This window comes from Capra hircus, chromosome 9, assembly GCF_001704415.2.
Source record: "Capra hircus breed San Clemente chromosome 9, ASM170441v1, whole genome shotgun sequence".
Taxonomy (NCBI): domain Eukaryota; kingdom Metazoa; phylum Chordata; class Mammalia; order Artiodactyla; family Bovidae; genus Capra; species Capra hircus.
The window spans coordinates 87,693,570-87,715,885 of record NC_030816.1 but is presented as its reverse complement, the minus strand read 5'-3'; the positions used below and the strand labels follow the sequence as shown (position 1 = coordinate 87,715,885).

At 45.8% G+C, this 22,316-nt stretch overlaps 1 protein-coding gene across 1 annotated transcript; it reads left to right on the top strand.

Moving 5' to 3' along the window:
* On the top strand, positions 734-22,096 carry C9H6orf118 (chromosome 9 C6orf118 homolog). Its single transcript, XM_018053452.1, has 10 exons — positions 734-800; positions 5,531-6,201; positions 7,145-7,267; positions 10,354-10,413; positions 11,787-11,911; positions 13,504-13,562; positions 17,082-17,263; positions 19,714-19,767; positions 20,300-20,361; positions 21,960-22,096. Exons 1-10 carry the CDS (start codon positions 776-778, stop codon positions 22,015-22,017), a joined length of 1,419 nt encoding a protein of 472 aa, XP_017908941.1. The 5' UTR covers positions 734-775; the 3' UTR covers positions 22,018-22,096.

Here is a 22,316-nt window from a genome sequence, read left to right as displayed (position 1 = left end):
TCGGTAACACCCTGAGTGGTTTCACAAGCACTGACTTCATCCTGACTTCATCCTGTGAGGTCGGTATTGTTGCCTTTCTCGCCTGGAGCCTGAGAGTAGTGAGTTCTGCTCAGTCACCTCCCCTGAGCCGGGAAGCTAGTATTCCAAGGCACTGAATTGTCTCTGGTGCAAGACATTAAAATACAACACAGTTTACAAAGATGCAAATCTTAGTGGCTTTTAGCTTTTCCTCCCTTGCCTTTGCGATAGCCTGAGGAAAAAGCACAGACTCTGTGCAAAACTTGAATTTACAGTATTCTCCTCCGTGATACTGTTCTCAGGCAGTTCACTTTACCTCCCCTGATCTCAGTTCCCCACGAGGAATTTCATGGACAAAACAGTAAATGACTAAATGCTCATCTAGAGACTGGCACCTGCTCTGCACTAGAACTCCAAGCATCGTCGAGTGGGCTGTGCACTCTGCCGAAGATGCCCAACCCGAGGCCACTAAGCTTCGGCTCCCTTGGCTTTGGAAAGGAGTTAGAGCATGCAAAGGTATTTTGAATTTTTTCAAATCACATAAAGGGTTTTCTTTTAAAAGGGAAAACAGGCAAGCAAGTCTGGTACTCCCTGTTCAAGAAGGCCAGAGGCATAAGAGAGGTTCAGAGGAGAGATCCCTTGGCTGAGACTGTGCCCCGGTTGCCTGGCAACAGAGGAGCCCCGGAGGAGGGGCTTGGAATGTTTGTCTGTTTCCAGAGCAACTCCCAGCCTCAGCAGCTGCAGGTGGAAGGTGGCAATGGCTGAGGACCCAGAGCCTGAATGTAAGTAGATGCTGACCGTTTTGTGTTTGGTGTTTGATGTTTGTTGGATGTTTGCCTAGGAACTAACTTCTCTAACCCAGTGTGGAAAATGAAAACCTTTCTGGCGGTGCAACTCAGCTCCTGGGGTCACTGGGATTTAGGACTGGATTTAGGAATCAGAGCCTTTTCGGAAGATCCAGTAATAAAAGGCAGAAAATGAGGTCGGATGTGTGTGTGTATGTGTGTGTCCTCTGGGAGGAGGAGAAATAGGAGGAAATTTCTAGAAACTGTTTCTATGTTCTTTTTTTTTTTTTTTAAAGATGACACATTTAGAGACATTTTCTTTGGCACATGGTCCTTCCATAGTCCTCAATAAACAACCACACGCCACAGAACATGCACACCACTTCGTACAAAGTGCTTCCCTGTCTCTGATTTAGTTTCATATCTCTGGAGGCTGGATTATTGTGATTTTGCAAATGGGGCAGGAGGGTCTCATCTGGGTCTTTGAACTCTGAAGCTCTTGCTTTCTCACCACACAGAGTGCCTGAAAGCATTGGTGAGTCAGATGAACTGGGGGCAGAGAGAAAACTCTGGTTGAAAAATTTGTTAGTTTAAATCTAGCCCCCCAAAACCTATTGCTGTGTCTTCCTTATCAGCATCTATTCAGAAGTTGATTTGGTTTTACTTAAAGCAAATTTATTCTCTGATCATTTTGTAGAGAAGCAAATATTCCATGAATCCTTTCAGATTTTTTTTTTTTTCTTTTCCTGCTTGTCAGGTTGACATGGCAGGATAAGCAAATCACAGTGTTTCCAGTTTAAAATTCTTCAAAGTTTTTCATGGCTGACTTGGGAGCCCTGGTCCTTATCACAGGATCTTGGCAGAGAGAAATGGAATCTGGATTCTTCAGGTCTAGTGAAGCAAGTCTTTCTGCAAACTAAGGAAAACAAATTTTAAGTCTGGAATGACTTGCTAACTAATTTGCTGGTGACTCCAAATCCTTTTTTTGGAATAGAATCAACAAAGGAAAACACAATTAAGTCACCTCCTCTTATTTTCCAAAGAGAGTTGGTCTAATACATGTGATGGTGAATTTTATGTGTCAATTTATGTGGGTACTGTGTTGTATATTTGGTCAAGCTTTCTGGATGTTCCTGTTGAGGTGTTTTTGGATGAGATGAACATTTAAATAAGAAGCCTTGAGTAAGACAGATTCCCCTCCATAGTGTGGGTGGGTCACATCTAATAATTGAAGATCTTAAAGGAAAAAGACTGACTTCTCACTAGCAGGAGAAAATCCTCCAGTAGAAGGCATTTGGATGAACTCTGTCTTCAGCCTGCTATCCATCCTGCAGATTTTGGACTCTCCTTTTTTTTTTTTTTTTTCATAATTGTGTGAGTCAATTCCTTATAATAAACCTCTATCCTAGACTACCTTACCTGTATTCTTAGAAATCTGCATGCAGGTCCAGAAGCAACAGTTAGAACTGGACATGGAACAACTGACTGGTTCCAAGCTAGGAAAGGAGTATATTAAGGCTGCATATTGTCACCTTGTTTATTTAACTTATATGCAAAGTACATCATGTGAATTGCCAGGCTGGATGAAGGACAAGCTAGAATCAAGACTGCTGGGAAAAATATCAACAACCTCGGATATACAGATGATACCACTCTAATGAGAAAAAGTGAAGAGGAACTAAAGAGTCTCTTGATAAAGGTGAAAGAAGAGAGTGAAAAGCTGGCTTGAAACATTCAAAGAACAAAGATCATGGCATCTGGTCCAATCACTTCATGGAAAATAGATGGGGGAAAAAGTGGAAACCGTGATAGACCTTATTTCTTAGGCTCCAGAATCATTGCAGATGGTGACTGCATCCGTGAAATTAAAAGATGCTTGCTCCTTGAAAGGAAACCTATTACAAACCTAGACTGCATATTAAAAAGCAGAGACATCATTTTGCTGACAAAGGTCTGTACAATCAAAGTGATGGTTTTTCCATAGTCATGTATGGACGTGAGAGTTGGACCATAAAGAAGAAATGATGCTTTGAATTGTGATGTTGGAGCAGACTCTTGAGAGCCCCTTGGACTGCAAGGAGATCCAACCAGTCAATCTTAAATTAAATCAACCTTGAATATTCACTGGAAGGACTGATGCTGAAGTTGGAGCCCCAGTACTTTGGCCACCTGATGAGAAGAACTGACTCATTGGAAAAGGCCCTGATGCTGGGGGAGATTGAAGATAGGAGGAGAAGGGGATGGCAGAGGATGAGATGGTTGGATGGCATCACCGACTCATTGGACAACAGTTTGAGCAGACTGTGAGAGACACGGAAGGCTGTGGAAGCCTGCAGTCCATGAGATTGCAATGAGTTGGGCACAACCGAGTGACTGAGCAGCAACATATTCATCCTTCTGGGTCTGTTTCCCTGGAGAAACCCAAGTAATGTGATGTTTTTTCAGTGCTTTCTTTATGTGTTGGTGCCTTTGATGAATTAGAATGATTATCAATTAAGATATCTCTTAATTGAAAACTTGTTTTGAAAATCTGTTTATTAATATTTTAAAATTTCTTAACTGCTTTCTTTGAAGTACTAATTTATTTAATAGGGAAATTCTCAACGATCCCACTGCTCCAAGATCCAGCTACACAGGAGGGACAGGCTAATTCCTTTCCACCCCGGGCCCTGCCCCCTGCTGACCCCTGCTGCCCCCTGCCCAGCACGGACCCCGGGACTGAACTCGAAGAGGGCGCTCCCTGGTTGAACCGTGTCCCCTGGCACTGGTGACCTCATGGCAGGGAGTGTGTCAGGTGGGCCTGACCTAATCACATGAAGTCAGGGACTGGGCAGGGTCAGAGGTCAAGTGCACGGGAAATATGTGGAGTGCCCTTGCTGACTGGCTCAGGGATGGAGGCCATGTGACCGGGAAGGTGGGCAGCCCCAGGAGCCAGGAAGGATCCCCACCAGCAGCCACCAAGGGGGGTTGGGGACCTCTATCCCACAGCTGCAGGGAGGTGGATCGTGTCCCAACAGGACAGAGCCCAGGACAGATTTCCCCAAGGATCCAGGAGCCAGCAGGCCTGATCCTGACGTGCCAGTTGTGACCCCAGTGTGGAGAGCCAGCCCGCAGCCTGAGGTGCCACCACGGGGCAGGGGGCCCACGCGGGTGTGAGGCCTCTGGATGCTGGGCTTCTTAGCGCGAGTCGCCGTCACCCCTCACCCCCTTGTGCTCTCAGCCCTTCCCTCTAAGGTGACAATGCGGGAGTCGGGGACACGTCCTGTACTCGGTCTTGGCCAGAGCAGGGGGGGTGGGTCCCAGGGGGCCCTGCCTGGTCCCCTTGGCTCGGGACAAGGGAAGAATGACAGGTGGGGTGGAAAAGCCGAATTCAGAAGTTACGCTGGCACGCGTCGGGTGGGAGGACCCGAGCTGGTCACCCCACTGCCCTCGGCCTCCATGGAACAGAAGGGGCCTCCTTCCAGACAGGTTGGCCGTGTGGACCGAGGACGGCAGTGGGGGTGGACATGGGCAAAGCCTCGGCCTCCAGGAGCTCATGATGGACCCTCGAGGGTCCAGATGGGCCTGGTCCGATGCCCTGTGGCGGGGCCCCTCCAGCTCGGGGGACAAGGCAGGACGCAGACAGCGTGGCGTCTGCCCGGCCATGCCCCGGGTCAGCGCCGGCCGGGAGGAAGCCCTCCCCGCTCCTCCGTGGGGTCTGGGCGCTCCTGTCCTCCCGGAAGCCCTTAGGCGGGGTTCCCTGCACTGCAGTCCTTTGATGATGCAGGCAGCATTTAGGGAACGTCCCCTCCTTGCCAGGTGCCTCTCTGCCAAAAGCGATTCTATCTGGTTGTCAATTAGCCTTACTGAGTAGGACAAGTCTCCTAATTTTGCTGAAGAAACTGCTTCAGAGAGATGATGTAAGATCTCTGAACTCACGTAGTAGGAAACTGACTCAAAAAGCTCACTTTTCCCATCATCTTCTGTCCTGGGCCAAATGTCCAAATGGACCCTTACTTCTGGGACCCTTTGTGGAGGGAGCTGGGGTCCCCATCAACACGCCCCCAGATTTCACTCTGTGGGTCATCGTTTTCCTCTGAGTGGGGAAGGGAGGGGGCCAAGTGACCGACTCATTTTTTTTTTTTTTAACCATGTAACAAAACCTTTATCAATATTTTGGACAGGTTCAGCTGTTACTGAAATGGTAACTTCTAAACTTCAGTTGGGGTAAATGGCTAGAGTGCAGAACGATGCTGTTGTTGGGCGTTGCGAATGGAAGACTGAACAGCCGCCCCTCAGACGGAGGACGAGCTGCGGTCCGCTCCCCCGGATGTTGTAATCAGCAGAGTGCGGCCGTCTCCCGGCAGCTTGCCAGCAAAGATGAGCCTCTGCTGGCCGGGGGGCATGCCTTCCTTATCCGGGATCTTGACAGAACACCACAGAATTCTGCAATGCAATTATCCTTCAATTTAAAAATAAATAAATTAAAATTAAAAATGGATTCCCTGTTGGAGCCAAGTCCCTGCTTCCTCCTCGGCTCTGCACGTCCCGGCTTGCTGATGGGAATTGCCCGTCCCACGCCCTCACCCCAGCCCTCCTCTGCAGCCGGGCTGGCCTGCCCTCTTTCCCCTCTGTGGGCTCCTGCTCTGGGAATGGTAGTCTCCAGCTCAGCAGGTGCACAGGCCCTGTTATGGCCTCAGTGGGGAACTAGAGTGGTACTTACTGGTCTTCTTGTCTTTCCTGACCAGCTTACCTGAGGTGGAAGCACTGTGAGACGCCAGGTGTTAAGACCCTCTGCAATCTGCGGACGCTTCTGAACCAACTGCAGAAAGGCCACAGAGATGACGTCTACATGTACACGTCCGGACACCTGAACCCCAGCAAGCTCTACAGGCCCCCGGAGACCATCCTGTATCACTGGCCCAATGCCAACAGGCCCCGGGAGGCAAAAGTCTTTGGAGCGGAAAGGCTATCGGATAAGGTCAAGAAGATGAAAGACGCTCTGGCTCATTTTACCATCAACACAGCGGTGGGCCCGAGTGACGCTGAGAACACACCACTCTTCCGGTATCTGAACCCTCCCGCACAGGCCTCCCGCGCTTCGCAGGAGGACGTGAGTCCTAAGGCAGGGTTGAGAGAGGCGGGTTCTCCTGAACGGCCAAAGCGAGAGGAGCTGAGACTGCCGGACATGAAGGTTCTGAAGTACAAGGAGGTGAGGTCCAGCCGCGAGTGTGTGACGTCCCCGCCGGGCAGGGACGAGTTCCAGTACGTCAGCTCGCACTTGGCCGCCATAACGAAAGCAGACAGCTACAGAAAGTTCTTGAGCTTCCAGAAGCAAGTGCTGGCCAAGCAGGACCTCTTGATGAGGGACTTCACCGGCAGCCAGGCAGCGAGGTGCCATGAGAAGAAGCTGGAGCAGGTAAGGAGGGCAGTTCTGTGATGCTGTGAGGACCCCCGCCGGGTGCAGGAGTCTCAGGACTGTGGGCAGGGACCCAGCCTCCGAGGCCGCGCTGACGCTTGCAGGTGGGACAGCACAGGGCTGCCAGTGGCTGAGAATATCCCACCTGATGCAGAGGAGACAGCTGTTTAGTCACTGAGTCCCGCCTGACTCCTGCGACCCTAGGGACTATAGCCCACCCGGCTCCTCTGTCCATGGGATTCTCCAGGCCAGAAGACTGGAGTGGGTTGCCATTTCTTTCTCCACGGGGGTCTTCCCAACTCAGGGATTGAACCTCAGTCTCCTGAATTGCAGGTGGAAATGCTGAGCCACCTGGGAAGCCCAGATGGTAACGTTTAGGTGCAAGAGCAGAAGTTTGGAAACTGGTGCCTTGGAGGTGCTTTCATAATGGAAAGCAGTGGCTGCTACACTGAAGGAAATGCCCCTGGGGCAGCAGAAACAGCTGAGACAAGGTTTGCCTGAGTTATCACGAAAGAATGCAAAGGGAGGGTGAGGAGAGAGTTGAGGATGCAGGTAAAGTCTGCGTAGGAGTCTCTCCATCTGTAGAAGGAGGTTAGGCATCATGGGACGCACTGCGGAGAGCTGAGAGCGGTACTTAGTGGGGGACCTGGTGTTGGAAGGGTGAAGATGCAGCAAAGAGTCAACATAGGAAATAACCAGACCTTGATGAGAGCTTTGGGTGGGAGGACCGGTGGAAAGAGAAGGACCTTGGAAACACTGTGGAGGCAGAGGCACTGTTTGTTCCCTTGACTCACAGGTTGCAAGGGAATAAATGAAGTCAGGCCATCGTAGAGCCTGAGCACCAGGTGGTTGGCTACCCAGCCGACAGAATGCCCCGCGCGAGAAACTAATCAGAACAGAAAATGAAGTCGTCCTGAAGCACGGTGGTTCTCTTTTCCTCCAGGAGCTCCAGAAAATATGTGTCTGTGACCCTGAAGAATTCAACAGACTCCAGGTCTTTGGAGAAGTCTTTGAAGATATTTGCAAAAGTTCTTTGATATTTGGTGATATCCTGAAAGAAATTAAGGTAATAGAAACACGCATCTCCCATGTAACAGCTGAGAGCTGTGCATGAGTTTTGCACACATGAGCGCAGGCCACGCAGAAATCCTGCCGAGTTTCATGGTGTCCATTCTACAAAGGAGGAGAATCATTCATGGAGAGTCAAAGGAACACGCGTGCAGCCACATGAGTCTTAAGTGGGCCGTGTGAGAAAAACACCCAGCTAGCTCACTTTTGAAGCCCATATTTTTCTACTAAAGCTTCCTAATTATAATATAAACTCTTATCAACTGCACATAAATGTACACAGAAACTTCTAAAGCTATCCATACGTAATTTTAAATGCATCTTGATGGAGTTTTAAGTTTGTTGTCATTTCCTGCTGAAAGTGACCATCATATCAGAGCTGAGTTGGAATCAGGTTGCTTGAAGGGTCTGCTATTGTCCATTTCCAAATGTAAGTAAGGTGTAAAAGCTGGATATGGTGACCTGTCTCCATCCCTGGAGCGTTCATCTCTAGGAAGTTTGTTGTTCTTGTTCAGTTACTCAATCATGTCTGATTCTTTGTGACCCCATGAACCCCATGCCAGGTTTCCCGTCCTCCACCAGCTCCTGGAGCTTGCTCAAACTTATGTCCGTTGAGTTGGTGATTCCATCCAACCATCTCATCCTCTGTCATCCCTTTCTCCTCCTGCGTTCAATCTTTCCCATCATTAGGGTCTTTTCCAAGGAGTCAGCTCTTCCCATCAGGTGGCCGAAGTATTGGAGTTTCAGTTCCAGCATCAGCTCTTCCAATGAATACTCAGGACTGATTTCCTTTAGGATGGACTGGTTTGATCTCCTTGCTGTCCAAGGGTGGCTCAAGAATCTTCACCAGCATCACAGTTCAAAAGCATCAATTCTTTGGTGCTCAGCTTTCTTTATGGTCCAACTCTCACATGCATACATGGTTACTGGTAAAACCATAGCTTTGATTATATGGATCTTTGTCAGCAAAGTAATGTCTCTGCTTTTTAATACACTGTCTAGGTTTGTTGCGGCTCTTCTTCCAAGGAGCAAGTGTCTTTTAATTTCATGGCTGCAGCCACCATTTGCAGTGATTTGGGAGCCCAAGAAAATAAAGTCTGTCACTGTTTCCATTGTTTCCCCATCTATTTGCCATGAAGTGATGGGACCGGATGCCCTGATCTTTGTTTTTTTGAATGTTCAATTTTAAGCTAGCTTTTTTGCTCTCCTCTTTCATCTTCATCAAGAGGCTCTTTAGTTCCTCTTCGCTTTCTGCCATAAGGGTAGTGTCATCTGCATATCTGAGGTTATTGATATTTCTTGCAGCAAACTTGATTCCAGCTTGAGCTTCATCCACTGAGGCATTTCACATAATGTACCCTGCATATAAGTTAAACAAGCAGGGTGACAATATACAGCCTTGATGCACTCCTTTTCCAACTTGGAAAAGAGTCCATTATTCCATGTCTGGTTCTAACTGTGGCCCCCTGACCTGCACAAAGGTTTCTCAGGACGCAGGTCAGGTGGTCTGGCATTCCCATTTCTTTAAGAATTTTCTACAGTTTGTTATGATCCACACAGTCAAAGGCTTTAGCATATTCAATAAAGCAGAAGTAGATATTTTTTCTGAAACTCCTTTGCTTTTTCTATGATCCAGCAGATGTTGGCAAGTTGAACTCTGGTTCCTCTGCCTTTTCTAAGTCCCACTTGAACATCTGAAAGTTCTTGGTTCACTTATTGTTGAAGCCTGGCTTGAAGAATTTTGAGCATTTCTTTGCTAGCATGTGAGATGAGTGCAATTGTGCGGTAGTGTGAGCATTCTTTGGTATTGCCTTTCTTTGGGATTGGAATGAAAACTGACATTTTCCAGTCCTGTGGCCACTGCTGAGTTTTCCAAATTTGCTGGCATATTGAGTGCAGCACTTTCACAGCATCATCTTTTATGATTTGAAATGGCTCAGCTGGAATTCCATCACCTCCACTAGCTTTGTTCATAGTGATGCTTCCTAAGGTCCACTTGACTTCACATTCCAGGATGTCTGGCTCTAGGTGGGTGATCACACCATCGTGGTTATCCGGGTCATGAAGATCCTTTCTGTGCAGCTCTTCCCTGTGTTCCTGCCGCCTCTTCTTAATATCTTCTGCTTCTCGCAGGTTCAGATCAGTTCAGCTCAGTTGCTCAGTCGTGTCCGACTCTTTGTGACCCCATGGACTGCAGCACGCCAGGCTTCCCATCCTTCACCATCTCCTGGAGCTTGCTCATACTCATGTTCATGGAGTCAGTGATGCCATCCAACCATCTCATCCTCTGTCGTCCGCTTCTCCTCGTGCCTTCAATCTTTCCCAACATCAGGGTCTTTTCCAATGAGTGGGCTCTTCGCATCAGGTGGTCAAAGGATTGGAGTTTCAGCTTCAGCATCAGTCCTTCCAATGAACATTCAGGACTGATTTCCTTTAGGATGGACAGGTTGGATCTCCTTTCAATCCCAGGGACTCTCAAGAGTCTTCTCCAATACCACAGTTCAAAAGCATCCATTCTTTGGCACTCAAGCTTTCTGCACGTTGAAGTGAAGTGAAAATGGCTCAGTCATGTCCGACTCTTTGTGACCCCATGAACTATACTGCCCATGGAATTCTCCAGGCCAGAATACTGGAGTGGGTAGCCTTTCCCTTCTCCCGGGGATCGTTCCAACCCAGGAATCGAACCAGGATCTCCTGCATTGCAGGCGGTTTCTTTACCAACTCAGCTATCAGGGAAGCCCAAATCCACATCTCCCCCTAGTGGCAGAAAGTCACGTGTTGCACGTGTGTCCAGGTGTTTTGTGAGTCCTAATAGTCAATACTCAATTGTGCTTTAAAGATGGTGAGATTTTGCACGTTTCCGTGCGTATGTTATTTAATATATTGCAGGAGCGTTGTCATATTTTTAAAAATATTCTGAACTGACATCTCCTTAGCCGAGTGTCAGTTACAGAGAAAGCTACATTGTACAGTAATCTCATAACCCATTTCCAGTGGATCTTTTTTCTTTCTGTTTCTTTCTCCCTCCCTCCCACCTTCCTTTCTTTCTTTTTTCTTCTCTCTTTCTTTTTTTTTTTCCTATAGGAAGAATATGAACTCTACATGCTATTACTTCTGAAGAACCATCCCACAGATCAGTATAAGGTAACAATCAATTGTGCGTGCCTTAAATAGAGCCCGTGTCTTCATATTTCCTGAGCTTGGGGAAACAGCCTGAATCTTGGAAGCCCCGTTTGTGCCCACATGATCTAGATCAGCAGGTACTTTTAACAGGCGGGGCCTTATGTCCGTGAGGACACCGTGACGGACTGGCCCTCTGCCCTGGCGGCAGCGCGGGGCGGCCGGGGAGGCGCGCACGTCTCTTGACTTGGCCGCCACCTCTGGCCGCCGGTTCCCGGTGGCTGCGCAGGCTTGTCCTCTGTGGCCACTCTCATGTGGTCGCTTTGCAGACGTGGCTCTGCCTCTCTGCTGGTTGAGGCCCCCCACACTGATGGTGCCCCACTTTGTAGGTGGCACCCAGGTCTTTCTAGCGAGTTCCAGATTACAGCGTATCCAGCCAGCGTCCCTCTGGAGGCTGACACGTCGGTGTCTGAGCAGGAAGGTTACTGCTTAAGAGGGGGGGTGACCTTGGATTCTCTGTGACACCTTCCAGGGCTTCTATCCGGGCTCAGGTCACGCGTGTGGATGCTCGGGAAGGAAAATGGGCTGCAGCAATGACTTTGTCATGCACACAGCTCAGAGACTGTGGCACTGTCGCTAAGGTGACTGCTGACATTTTCAACAAAATTTAAAAATCCTGTCTCTTGGGAAGGAGAGTGTCTCACTTTGTCTATGAAACAAACAAAGATCACGGCCTGATAGGGAGGGCAGTTCTGACTCAATTGGGAATCACACGCGTTCATTGTTTTCCTTGCCTTGAGCTATTCAGGCTTCAGAAAAAAGCTTCTGTCCGGCAAGTGTAAGCAAAGGCTCCAGTTGGGGGTCTACCTTGCTCTTTGCTTTCTGAGGCTGAGTCACTAAGGACCACATCTGCCCGCATCCCCATCAAGCACCAGAATGAAGTGTCCGCAGGCCGGCAGGGCTCCAGCAGCCCGTCACCCAATGAGCCAGAGAGTTGTGCCACATTTGAGAATCATTACTTTGCAGCCATAAATAGCCATTGAGTTAATATTGTTTTCAATACATTTAGAGAAATAATCATGGAACTAATAATATACTCAGGAAGTGTCTTATTCAGCATTTTCTCTCCCCACACAAACCAGCAATGAAATTCTCCACCACTTTCTAATTTCTTAGAAAAATAAAGACTCAAAATTATATATATATATAACACCTTACCCAGAACTTTACCTGACAGCTTATGCCTTCTCCAATATTCCTCCGTCATGTCCATCCTCACCGTTTACCTGTTTTACTTAGCATCTGACCCTGGGCATCTTGAATACACCATATTAACAGAGAAAATTCTTGCCCTTGTTCTCTGTTTCTCTCACCCACTCTGGCCTTGTCCTGCCCAGTCTTTGCTGACTCAGGTCCAGAGTCTGCAGAAGGGGAAGGTGAAGACGGCGGATGTCGAGCGGGCCAGGGAGGAGCTGAGAGCGCTCGTGACTGCCGTCAGAGTGGCCCTGGACCACAGCGACAGGTGGGGAGGGCGGCCGGGGCTGGTCTGTGCTGGGTTACACTACTATTATTGGCCACATATTATTTCATTATTGGTCTCGGAGTGTAAAGTGCTCCTTGGAAGAAAAGTTATGACCAACTTAGACAGCGTATTGAAAAGCAGAGACAGTACTTTGCCAGCAAAGGTCCGTCTAGTCAAAGCTACGGTTTTTCCAGTAGTTGTGTATGGATGTGAGAGTTGGACTATAAAGAAAGCTGAGTGCCAAAGAATTGATGCTTTTGAACTGTGGTGTTGCAGAAGACTCTTGAGAGTCCCTTGGACTGCAAGGAGATCCAACCTGTCCATCCTAAAGGAAATCAGTCCTCAATATTCACTGGAAGGACTGATGCTGAAGCTGAAACTCCAATACTTTGGCCACCTGATATGAAGAACTGACTCTTTTGAAAAGACCCTGATGCTGGGAAAGATTGAAATGGGAGGAGAAGGGGATGACAGAGGATGAGATGGTTGGATGGCATCACTGACTCAATGGGCATGAGTTTGAGCAAACTCTGAGAGTTGGTGATGGACAGGGAGGCCTGGTGTGTGGCAGTCCATGGGGTCGCAAAGAGCTGGACACGCTGAGCGACTGAACTGAACCAAACTGAAGAATGTAAATGGCTAGTTTCTTTCGTCCTTTAGTTCAGTTCAGTTCAGTCGCTCAGTTGTGTCTGACTCCTTGCGACCCCATGAATCGCAGCACGCCAGGCCTCCCTGTCCATGACCATCTCCCGGAATTCACTGAAACTCATGCCCATTGATTCAGTGATGCCATCCAGCCATCTCATCCTGGGTCGTCCCCTTCTCCTCCTGCGCTCAATCCCTCCCAGCATCAGAGTCTTTTCCAATGAGTCAACTCTTCGCATGAGGTGTCCAAAGTACTGGAGTTTCAGCTTTAGCATCATTACTTCCAAAGAAATCCCAGGGTTGATCTCCTTCAGAATGGACTGGTTGGATCTCCTTGCAGTCCAAGGGACTCTCAACAGTCTTCTCCAACACCACAGTTCAAACGCATCAATTCTTTGGTGCTCAGCCTTCTTCACAGTCCAACTCTCACATCCATACATGACCACAGGAAAAACCATAGCCTTGACTAGACGGACCTTAGTTGGCAAAGTAATGTCTCTGCTTTTGAATATACTATCTAGGTTGGTCATAACTTTTCTTCCAAGGAGTAAGCGTCTTTTAATTTCATGGCTGCAATCACCATCTGCAGTGATTTTGGAGCCCAAAAAAATAAAGTCTGACACTGTTTCTACTGTTTCCCCATCTATTTCCCTTTCGTCCTTACTTCTTAAAAATTCAAGTCACAAAGGAACATCCATAGACACTAAAAGACCAGCTCCTTTAACTGGTGGCTTAGGCGCTCTTGATAAGAAAGTATACTTTAGTTTATTGAACTTGACTAATTCATCCTCATTGTACCTACATCTTCAACTCATCTTTTTATTGTTAGAAACTAAGAGGATTGGTTCTTATTTCTCAGTTTTTAAGTCTGTGATATAAGAGAGATAAAAGGAGGAAGGCATGAACAGGGTGCTAACGTATCATGATGTATTTTTACCAAACCATAGGCTCAGAAGTGAACTGGAACAGGAGCGTGTACTGCTGGAGGCCGCGAGGAGCTGGGCAGGCAAGTACCCTGGGATCAGTCTTCCGAAGCGAGGCTTGCTGTGACCTCCGCGTGAGGGATCTTCAAGACTGGTTTCCCGCTGGTGGTTCCTGCTGCTAGTTGGAAAAGGCTTTTCAGAGCGGTCATTGTCTTCCCCCTGCCCCCATCAAGTTCTTTAGAAATTCAGTGAGTTTCCATTTTTATCTGAAGTGGTTTAAAGTACTTTAAAGACACAAGGAAGTAGTTGATCTCTTGGAGAGACTTGTCTGGGTGAAGACGTTCATCGCAGGTTCTGTCGCTTCGGGCATGTTTGCTTGTCGAGTTGCTGCGATCAGAGACAGCTCATGTGCGCGTCATATTCCTGGAAGATCTTCGTGGGTTTTAGTGAAACTTTGAGTGAATTCAGGACCTTATGTCGAGAGAATGACCAAGATTCTTGAAATTGATTTTAACAACCTTGACACAATGGTGTAAATATGAGAATCAACTCTGCTGAGGAAGTGTTGAAGAACTAAATGTGTTTATTTTAGAGAAAGTGTCTTGAAAGACATAGTGGATTTTAGGGGGGAGCTGTGAATACTCCAGGGCATCCCTGGGGGATGGAAATAGAGGAAGTGTTGCCGTGGCCTGTGGTTTCCAGGGTAACAGCGAGGAGGATGGTCCAGTCTGGTTTTCAGACACTTTGCGTCTTTATTCTTGGATCAGAGGAGTCAGCTTTTCTGGACAACGAGGTTCTGTCCAGGTGGGGGCACCCTCTCTTGCAAATGGGCCTCAACGTGCGCATCTCAGCACCCTACTCACAAGGCTGTCACGTGAACCGCTTTCGTGATACTGCTGCCTGTTCAGTGGAGGCAAGGACAGCGCTTCCCTCGTCATTAAGAGGATTGACATGGTGCAGGAACACAGGGCCCGGTGCTGCGGGGTCACTCTGCCCCTGGGTGCCTCCTGCCATCATTACTCATGAAGAGGGACACACGGTTTGTGGGAAATTGATGACATTTTGTGAATATTTACGCAGTCAATGAAATAATGGAAATGATCTCAGAACTGGGCACACCATTCACAGCTGGATTCCATGCCCCACACAGGCTCAGGTGACTGTCTGTCTCACTGACCTCTGCAGTTCACCCTGTGGGTCAGTCGGGTGCCGCTCCACTCCAGACATGTTACGCACTAACTCACGCAGACTCGCGCTTTCATCTCAGCATCTTTGAGGATGTTCTCACAAGTCTAATGATCTTGGGTTCTTCGGCAAACTTGGCCTCAAAGGTTCTGACCCCAGAGGATTTCGTTTTCCTTCCCCTGGTTCTTTCTGCCCTCCCATGAGCCAGGCCTGTGTGGTTTGCCTAATGGGCATCTTTCAAGGGTTTCTTGTGGCCTGAGTCTCCGGGTGGCCTGGTCTTGTGATTCTTCCAGAGCTCAGACATGGGTGGATTCTTTCTCTATCTGCAGTCCTGCTCACTCTTGTTTAATGTTTTTAAAAAATGTATTGAAAATAAGAATCCACCTGCAGTGCAGGAGAGGCGGCTTTGGTCCCTGGGTTGGGTAGATCCCCTGGAGGAGGGCATGGCAACCCACTCCAGTACTCTGGCCTGGAGAGTCCCACGGACAGAGGCGCCTGGCGGGCTACAGTCCATGGGGTCGCAGAGAGTGGGGCACGACTGAGCGACCAGCACACGCCCACGCGATATTGCATGTACTGCCCCCTCTATCTCTGCTGATGCACACTGGGGTTGCTGCATGCCTTCTGTTGTGAACAGTGCTGCAAGGGACGTGTGTTGGCTCCTCTCCAGACAAGTCACAAGATGAGACTGGAACTCCCTGGTCTTCTGTCTCCTGCTATTTCTTAAAACTGGCCACCATTTTTTAAAATGTAACACTTTATTGCTAAACGGTAACAGAACAACATGGCAAAGGCTCATAAAAATAATAAGCAGAAAGAAGTCACCAGCTTCCTAGGCCTGTAGTAATCTTTCCTTACTATTTGGTCCTAGCTGTTTCTGACACACGTTCAAACACTGTTAAAGAAACCCGATAGCCTGCCTGCATCCTCCTGGATTCTCTTTCTGAAGATTTCTCATTTCCGAGCCTTCGCCAGCCAAACACATTTTCTGTGGACTTCCCCTGTTTTGATGCCACAGTCTTCCTCTTTAGGTAGACAGATAAGGCACAGTCGGGCCACAGTGAGCGGCTTTCTGTGTTCCTTGCTGCCAAATACTTATTTCGGGTGAGAGCTTCAGCTTGGCTCGAGATGGGAATCAGAGGCATTTTCGCTGGCTCTCTCAGAGCTCGCACAGAAGCTTCAGCACGGCTGCCTCTGCTCCGGCAAGCTTGCTTCTCCTGCATCTGCTGGACTAATTCACCCAAGTTTCAAAACACACCTTCACACTTTTCCCTGCTTCCAAATTTGGCAAGTTTGAATGACAGCAGTGACTTGGTGTGTATCAGCAGGTAAGATCACTCTTGCTAATGGCATTTTTCCATTAAAAAAAAAAAAAGCAGCTGTTCTTTCTCAAAGAATTAAGTGTTCCGATTCTTCAGAGCCTGCCTGTGCTGAGAACAGAGCATTCTTACCCCTGGGTTATTTTGTCTCCATCTCTCGGCTCCTTAAATACCGATCTTTGCTGGAGCTCAGCATGGTTTGGCTCAATGCACACATCTTTGATTCTAGATCTCTTTCCTGCTAAAACAGCTTTTTCAGGCTTATGGTCTGTATATGCCACTGCCTACTGCTCATGGCACCTGAGTGTCAACTCAGCAAGTCCAAGGTAAAGCTTTCCTCTCTGAATTTACCTGTCCTTGGAAGTTTCAATGAATGGCATCTCCAGACACATGGAGGCTTAAGTTGGGGTACCAGCGGCAGCGTCCTCACTCTCTGCCCCTCAGCCACAACACGGCTTGTTGTAAGTGGCCAGGCTGGCTCCAGACCTGTTCACCCAGCTTTGACTGGTTTCTTCCCATGAGCTAGAAGACCTTTTCTGATCTGCCGCCTGCTCCTCACTAGTGTTCTGATTTTCTGCTTCTCCCCTGGCCCTCAGCGCCCCTACCGTGCCGTGTAAATCCCCTCTTCCGGAAGGCGTCAGCTCTGCCCCTCTGCCTGCTTCTCACGCCCTCCCGCTCACCTGACTCCTGTGCGTCCTGCTCTCGCCTTAGTCCCACGCCTGCAGCAAAGTCATCCTTGTGCCTTGCCCATACTGGCTAGGTACTCGATAAAGACTCATGGAGTATATAAATGAGTTACAAGAGCGACACCCCATTCTTGGGTCTGATCATTTATTTCCCTTTTATTTCAGTTGCTATCCTTGCTTTTACTGTTTATATTTTTAATAGGAAAAGATAGAAAAATATATAGGTACACTAAGGCAGTGAAACATATATACTTAATTTGGCTCTCATAATCTTTATTGATGTGATTGAAGTTTGAATTACATTATATTTTATAACTATATACAATGTGCTTTATATTGTTAATATATAATGTTACTAATAAGAATTAAGGCATTAAACACAGAATATGTTGTTTTTAAAAAAATATTCCAGAATCACCTGAGAAAAAGGTCATGAAGGAGGAGAACCTTACTCTTACTGAGAAGGTTGAAAAAAAGAGGTGTGAAGTACTTCATAAATGGGATGAGATCCAAGCTCTTGAAAGACTAATTAAAACAGGCTTTGTTCATACCGGAATACTACAAATCACTGAAAGTAAGATCAAGAGCTTAGAGGTATGCAAATTGTTTTTTTCAGTGTCTATCTTGTTATTTTGCTAGAAGACCTTGGCAAACATATGAAGTGATTTGACTTTCAATAGAGGCAAAATGTAACACTTGGTCTAAACATATTCTCATTTCAACCACTTTGTAGCAAATGATTAGAATAATTAAGATATGTAGCTAAACTAGGTCTTCCCAGGTGGCCCTAGCTGTAGAGAACCTGCCTGCCAATGCAGGAGACATAGATCCCCTTGGGTCGACAAGATCCCCTAGAAGAAGACATGGCAACCCCCTCCAGCATTCTTGCCTGGAGAATCCCATGGACAGAGGAGCCTGGAGGGCTACAGTCCATGGGGTTGCAAAGAGTCAGACACGACTGAGCGACTTAGCCTGTATGTGTGCATAGCTGAAACAACAAGTGAAGGTGAGAAAGATCTGTAGAGCTCTATTAAGGGTCAGACTGAATCTGTTTCAGCCCAATTGACATCTCTTAGAAATTAGCAATTTTATATGGAAAATGCTTGTCGTAAAGATAATGACCGATGTCATTTAATGTCCAGTGTTTGCTAAGTAGTTTAATCTGAAGCCTAGAGAAGCTAAATGACCCACCCAACATGGCACAAGTCAGAGGTGGCAAAGCTGGGATTCAGCTTAATTCTTCTGGAGCCCAAAGTCCTTATAATTTCTATTGAGCCACACTGACCCCATGGTTATGTGTACAATTAGTTACACATTATGCTAGAAGATAGGATTAGTTGCTGCCATTGAGGACCTGCTGTATTAGACTTGAATGTTGCTAACCATTTTCTTGATAACAATAAAATTATGATCTTGTTATGATCTTAATATACATAAATTATTATGTGTATTACGATCTAATGTTTTGAAATGCTATGATGGCCTACTTCTTAGGTTATAACCTATTTTTAATTGTGCAAAATCTTACTCAATATAACTTCTACTTATAGAGTTTGTAAGTCATATGTGATTATCCTTTTTTCTCCTGGTTATAGAGTTTCATATATTTCCCCAACCCTACTTTATTTTTAAAGCCTAATTATAGGAAGGTGGTGGTGGTCCAAACTTGCTTTGGATTCTCTTGTCTCTCTTTGAAAATAATCTGGTCAGATTTCTTTCTTTCTGTGTTTTCACTGAGAGTCTGCCCCCATTTTTTAAACTTAATAATGTCCTAAAAAGAAATGCTATTTTATAATTGAATGTTTAAACAGCAAAAACCAGTTACAACTTTATGTTTTCTGAGCACGCTATAATGCAAAATTGTGTAAACTTTGCTTTCAAAATGGAAACCTCTTTTAAACCTGGGAAATAGAAGATTCTATGTAAGGATTCCATATCAATAATTTATATTACTTTAAATATTTGTTATTTATATTTGGCTCCTTAATTCAAATACTGAAGGATATAATAGAACTGCATTTATTATCCTATTAGATAACTGATTTCTGGGTCTGGATTTGAAATGTTATTTCTAACCAGAAGAAAAAATAACTAAATGTATCACAGGTTTATGATGCACAGATATTGCTGTAAATAGTACAAAAATACTATTTCATTTAATTCCAAACAACCCAAAAAGATAGATGCCTTTATTAACCCCCTTTTTCATATGGGGAAGCCAAGGCACACATATGCTCAGTAACTTGATCAAGCTTACAGTGAGCAAGTAATTCAGCCCAACTCCCTAAGCCTCTTGATATGCTGATAATGGCAAATGCTTTCCATTATGGTGCGTCTCTGGAGGAGCAAACCTTTTCATCCCTTCCTCATCATCATTTTGTTCACAATTATCTTGAATATTCTCATTTATAATATTAACTAATTTTTCAGTTTCAGTAGTAAATACTCTTGGTTTTTCTATTGTGCTTCTAATGAATTTATAGATTCATTTGGGAAGAAATGACAGCTTTACAATATTAACACTCCATCTAGGATCACTTTATATTTATTTTAATGCATTGGTCTTAAAGACTTTTTGCCACTTTTGTTTCATGACTTTTTGGTATCTGTTGCTATTGTGAATGGAAACCGCCCCCAAATTTTTTTCTTAACTTTACAGTTTACAATCAGTGATGTCCATATATACATGACTTATTGATATTTGTATTTTTATATTGTATCCAGCCATCTTAAAAAATTCCATTATTAGTTCCAAAAATATTTGGAATGCACCTACTTTGGCACTCCCCTAAAACTCCCTAGTGTTTGCAACATCAAGCTCCACCTCCTCCGCTCTCTGACCAGAGGGCCAGGGTTTCCTCTCTCACTGCACAGCCTTCAAGTCATGCTTTGTGCATCCATTGTTTCTAAGTGGTGTGCTATTGGATACTTTTGAAATTAAAGTAATAGCATTCACAGAATACTTTTTGTTCCATAAATGGTGAAAAATACTTAACAAATATTGTTAACCACTTGTCTTTCTTTTAAATTCATTTTTCCTTTAGACTGAAACTATAAAGTTGGAAACAGCAAATAAAATTTTAGTGAAGAAAATTCAAGTAAGTTTTTAGAGTCTGCTTCTCAATAGAAATATTTCTGCTAGTGCCTTCTTGTGCTATGTGATAAATCAAGTATGGAAGTGTATGCATAATCCTTGTAAACGGTGACGTTCTCTCATGGCAGGAATGTCTCACTATGTGGACCTTAGCTTAAACCTGGACAGGTGTAAGCTAATACATTAATGAAAATGTTCTACCTTTAATAGTTGAATGTGTCCTTCAGAATCGACCATTTCTCTCACCCACCACTCATAATAAAGAATTATCATGAGCTTATGAAGGCCACAGCTCCCTTCATGCCTCTCATGATAGCCCTCCAACATGCACGGTAACCATTTGCGGCTTAATAGGTTGCAGTGCCACCTTGATTACCCACATGCACCTCTCTGCATTATATTTGCCATCAATTAGCATGCTATGCCTGATTCTAGACGCGGTAATGTATTTGGATGCAATTGGCAACATTGCTGATGTTACTCACGACCAGTACCATGCTGTTGTATGTGACCAAGTGATTTTTAATTCTTGGCAGTTTGTTGTGAACTACGTGAAGCAGGTCATGTGGAAGAGCAAGCTGAGAGAGGGCGAGCAGCAGTGAGTATCGGAGCGCTGACGGAGCAGCGGCCATGACCTGATGCTGGAGCCACAAGCAGATGACCTAGACAGTGTTTTTTGTCCAGGACCTTTTGTCCATTACAAGCAGATGACCTGGACATCCAGTTACAAGTAGATGACCTGGGCAATACTTCTGAAGTCTTTGGGTTCCTGAGTGTTAACTTCACACACATTATATATGCTACGTTTTTTTCTTTGCTTAAGAATGCTTGATCCAAGGTTTAAATTTCCATCATATATATTATTTAGCAATATAGAAATATAGTTTTTTTTGGAAAAAGCTGAAGAGTTGAAGGTGGTTCCTCAACAGGAAGGATCAGGAAAGTGGGGAGGTGTGTGGCTGTGGGTGGCTTTCTTTTCTCAAATTGCATGCCTTTAGTGATACTAAATACATGATAAATTTTCATGTAGCTGGTAGTGATACATGAAAAAACCTATGCATATATTAGTCTGAAAGATTTAATTTACAAATCAAATGCTGACTATTATTATCTCTTATATAAGTTTAGATTTTACAGAGTTAACTTGCTCTGAGTTGATACCATCGTTCAGCTCTTGGGATTTGAGACTGGAAAAACCACTGATAGTTTAAATATGGGAAAAGCTTATTGCATCAACAAGTAAAAAGACATTTAGTTAGTGGTGGTACGTGTTCAGTGGAATCGAGGAGCCGGGGCTCTTTTCCTTCCCTGCTGCCCTTGGGTGGTGGCCTCAGGGTGGCTGCCTGGTTGTCCTTAGGCACTGGGTCCCTGTCCGAGGGGGAAGGAAGAGGAGAACTGCAGGACAGCTGGCATCCCACGGTGAGTCTGTTCCATTGGATTTAGGTAGGAAAGCCCACCCCAGGGACTTCCACTGTATCTCATTGGGCACCAAGGTAACTTAGCTGCAAAAGAGTCAGAAAATGGGCCATCAGACTTGCCAGCTTACATGTTAAAGAGAGGAGAAACGGCGTCAGGCTGGGTGCTGGTTGAACCACGCAGGGAGATCAGGTTCTGGGAGGCCTTGCATTATGTCGCGTGTTCTCAATGGAAAAGAACACGGAAATGCAAACACAACCTTTGGAAGGGTCCTCCAGAGCTTTGAGAATGAGAATGAACTCACCTGATACCATGGCTCAGATGGCAAAGAATCCACCTGCAATGCAGGAGACCTGGGTTCGACCACTGGGTTGGGAAGTTCCCATGGAGGAGGGCATGGAAACCCACTCCAATATTCTTGCCTGGAGAATCCCCATGGACAGAGGAGCCTGGCGGGCTATACTCCATTGAGTCACAAAGAATCGGGACATGACTGAGCGACTAAGAGCAGAGCGTCATTAAGGTAAACCCACCTCTGTGGCATGAACTACTTGGCCTGGAAAGTGTTGCAGAGGCCCAGGCCCACATGCAGAGAAGCTTTGCCACACCCAAGGCCAAACATCTATGACAAATACCCTTTAAAATGGAAGTGGAGGGTTGCAAGTCTTACTATGCGTGTTTGAGTAAATGTGTTTTAATGGATGTTTGTTTTGAAGTTTTCTTTTATGATTCATGTACTTTTTCTCTAACCCAGTGTACTCATCTGTTTTATATTTTAAGGAACCTCTGGGAATTTATTAAAGAATTTGCAAAATTGAAAGAGACCGATATCTCTTAAGTAACTGGAAGAATGGCCTATGAAAATCCACAACCACCATGGACACGCAATGTGGGAGTTTTTAAAGGTATACGCTAAAGAAGATACATTTCACTTTGTCAGTTTTAATCTCCAATAATGTGAATGCGGTCTTTGTATTCTTCTCAAGATATTGAATTAAATACATGTATTCATGTGATTCATTTTACTTTGTATGCATGTCCGTAACAATAGTAGCTCTGTTCTGCTTTCATTCAGTAACTTTCTTCAGGAAGAAAAATACTTTCAATTTTTTGATAGGAATAGGAGATTCAGCACTG

Excerpts from the sequence above, each read along its gene's own strand:
- C9H6orf118 (XM_018053452.1), top strand. The coding sequence starts at position 776 with ATGGCTGAGGACCCAGAGCCTGAAT. Across the intron at positions 13,563-17,081 it reads GGCCGCGAGGAGCTGGGCAG|AATCACCTGAGAAAAAGGTC; the intron begins GCAAGTACCCTG and ends AAAATATTCCAG. Across the intron at positions 20,362-21,959 it reads CTGAGAGAGGGCGAGCAGCA|GAACCTCTGGGAATTTATTA; the intron begins GTGAGTATCGGA and ends TTATATTTTAAG.